We start from the raw sequence: 956 nt of genomic DNA on the forward strand, positions 1-956 counted from the left end.
CCCCGGGCAGCAGCAGCAGCACGAGTGTGGACACCTACCCCTATGGGCTGCCCACCCCTCCGGAGATGTCTCCACTGGACGCCATAGACCCAGAGCAGAGCTTCTTCTCCTCGCCCTGCCCTGAGGACCATCACTGCTCCCACCTTGCCGGAGCCACCTACTCCCCGGAGCCGTGCAACCACCACCCCCTCAGCCCCACCCCCTGCATGATCCCCCCGGCCTCCAGCTGCCCTCCCCTTCCTCCTCCTCCCAGCTACTACACACCCGCCTTCCCCTCCCTGCACACCCCCAGCCTCCATGCCCACCTGGGTCAGCTCTCCCCGCCACCCGACCACCACGGCTTTGAGACCTTGGACCAACTGAGCCAGGCCGAGCTCCTGGGGGAGATGGACCGCAACGAATTCGACCAATATCTCAACAACCCCAGCCACGGCGACCACCACGGTGGGGTTTTGGTCAATGGACACGTCCCGGCGGCTGGTGGCTCCCACGGCTCCGAGACCAGCCTGATCTCCGTCCTTGCCGACGCCACAGCCACCTACTACAACAACTACAGCGTCTCCTAGACCCTGGGCCGGGGCCGCCTGGAAGGACCCAACAGTATTACAAGGCGTTGGTCCCCAGGGACGTCGCTTGCCGCCCCTCAGGGTGACCGAATCCGAACCGCGAGGGCCATGGAGTCTCCTCAGTGGCATAGGTAAAGGATTTTGGTCATCGGCTCAGCACCGGTGCCCTGCTCCAAACGGGGCCGGGAGGGGTGGTTCTTCATGCCAAAGCCCTTTGGCCAGGTCCCTCTTCCAAAACAGAGATGCTCTTGGGAGCATGGGAAGGCTGCCCCCAATTTTGGGGCACCCCCAGCTCTGCTTCGGAGTTGGGAGGGCAGAGCATCCCCCAAATGGCAGGTCTGAGGTCCTGGCAGGGGCAAAACCCCCTGGAAGGGGAAAAGGCAGGGATGG

At 64.2% G+C, this 956-nt stretch overlaps 1 protein-coding gene across 1 annotated transcript; it reads left to right on the plus strand.

Annotated features, from left to right (window-relative positions):
• Positions 1–5: 5 nt before the first annotated feature.
• Positions 6–566, plus strand: SOX7 (SRY (sex determining region Y)-box 7; the record flags this gene model as incomplete). Its single annotated transcript, XM_010186731.1, has 1 exon — positions 6–566. A coding segment is annotated over one exon (561 nt), but the record flags the coding sequence as incomplete, so codon positions are not given.
• Between the last annotated feature and the right edge of the window lie 390 nt (positions 567–956).

This window comes from Mesitornis unicolor, unplaced genomic scaffold, assembly GCF_000695765.1.
Source record: "Mesitornis unicolor isolate BGI_N332 unplaced genomic scaffold, ASM69576v1 scaffold1666, whole genome shotgun sequence".
NCBI classification, from domain to species: Eukaryota; Metazoa; Chordata; class Aves; order Mesitornithiformes; family Mesitornithidae; genus Mesitornis; species Mesitornis unicolor.